This window comes from Lynx canadensis, chromosome B2 (genome assembly GCF_007474595.2).
Source record: "Lynx canadensis isolate LIC74 chromosome B2, mLynCan4.pri.v2, whole genome shotgun sequence".
Taxonomy (NCBI): domain Eukaryota; kingdom Metazoa; phylum Chordata; class Mammalia; order Carnivora; family Felidae; genus Lynx; species Lynx canadensis.
This window is the reverse complement of record NC_044307.1, coordinates 446,410-448,022: the sequence shown is the minus strand read 5'-3', so window position 1 is coordinate 448,022 and position 1,613 is coordinate 446,410. Positions and strand designations below refer to the sequence as shown.

Here is a 1,613-nt window from a genome sequence, read left to right as displayed (position 1 = left end):
CTTATGTTTTTGTCCCCCTCCCTGTTTTTATATTATTTTTGCTTCTTTTCCCTTACATTCATCTGTTTTGTCTCTTAAAGTCCTCATATCAGTGAAGTCATATGATTTTTGTCTTTCTCTAATTTCACTTAGCATAATACCCTCCAGTTCCATCCATGTAGTTGCAAATGGCAAGATTTCATTCTTTTTGATTGCCAGGAAATACTCCATTGTATATATATACCACATCTTCTTTACCCGTTCATCCATCGATGGACATTCGGGCTCTTTCCATACTTTGGCTATTGTCAATAGGGCTGCTATAAACATTGGGGTGCATGTGCCCCTTCAAAACAGCACACCTGTACCCTTGGATAAATACCTATTAGTGAAATTCCTGGCTCAGACTAGATGAAGACGGAAATGAGCTGGAGTTAATGTTTGTTTTCAATGTCATGCTTGGTGACCAGGTGTATTTTTGAGCAGATCAGCTGGTATGGTGAACACAGAGTAGGATTTGGTTCATAAAGGCATGAGGGCGAGTGTAACTTCCAAACTTTTTGAGTTTTAGATTTGCAGGTAAGAAATGTACCTACCTGGCGTACTAGTGCTCTTTATAGGTAGATTTGCATTTATATTGAACGAATCCTTGCCTGCTGACCCCTTCCCAGGTCATGAACCTCAGCTGTTCCCAGTGGCAGGACAACAGCGAGTCCGTCAAGCACTTTGCATTCGCCAAGTTCTCTGCCGCTGCCGAGCAGTGCTTGCTTCTATTCACCCTCATCCTGCTCATGTTCCTCGCCTCCCTGACGGGCAATGCTCTCATAGCCCTGGCCATCTGCACCAACCCCACCCTCCACACGCCCATGTACTTCTTCCTGGCCAACCTGTCTCTCTTGGAGATTGGCTACACGTGTTCGGTCATACCCAAGATGCTTCAGAGCCTTGTGAGTGAGGCCCGGGGCATCTCCCTCGAGGGGTGTGCCACACAGATGTTCTTCTTCACGCTGTTCGCCATCAGTGAGTGCTGTCTTCTGGCGGCCATGGCTTTTGACCGCTACATGGCCATATGCTCCCCACTACACTACGCGACACGAATGAGCCGTGGGCTATGTGCCCAGCTGGCCGTGGTTTCCTGGGCAGTGGGTTGCGTGGTAGGCTTGGGCCAGACCAACTATATTTTCTCCTTGAACTTCTGTGGCCCCTGTGAAATAGACCACTTCTTCTGCGACCTCCCCCCTATCCTGGCTCTTGCCTGCGGGGATACATCCCGTAACGAGGCCGCGGTCTTTGTTGTAGCCGTTCTTTGCATTTCCAGCCCATTTCTACTGATCATCGCTTCCTATGGCAGAATCCTAGCTGCCGTTCTGATCATGCCCTCACCTGAAGGCCGCCGGAAAGCTCTGTCCACCTGCTCTTCCCACCTGCTCGTAGTGACGCTCTTCTACGGCTCAGGGTCTGTCACCTACCTGAGGCCCAAGGCCAGCCATTCGCCAGGAACAGATAAGCTCCTAGCTCTCTTCTACACAGTGGTAACCTCCATGCTCAACCCCATCATCTACAGTTTGCGGAACAAGGAGGTCAAGGCAGCTCTCTGGAGAACCCTCTGGAAAAAAGCTTTAACTCGCGGGTAG

The 1,613-nt window shown here is 49.4% G+C and overlaps 1 protein-coding gene across 1 annotated transcript; it reads left to right on the top strand.

Annotated features, from left to right (window-relative positions):
* Positions 1-653: 653 nt before the first annotated feature.
* On the top strand, positions 654-1,613 carry LOC115514686 (olfactory receptor 10C1-like). Its single transcript, XM_030316813.1, has one exon. The coding sequence runs from the start codon at positions 654-656 to the stop codon at positions 1,611-1,613; it is 960 nt and encodes a 319-aa protein (XP_030172673.1).

Coding starts and splice junctions, on each gene's coding strand:
- LOC115514686 (XM_030316813.1), top strand. CDS start 654: ATGAACCTCAGCTGTTCCCAGTGGCAGGACAACAGCGAGTCCGTCAAG.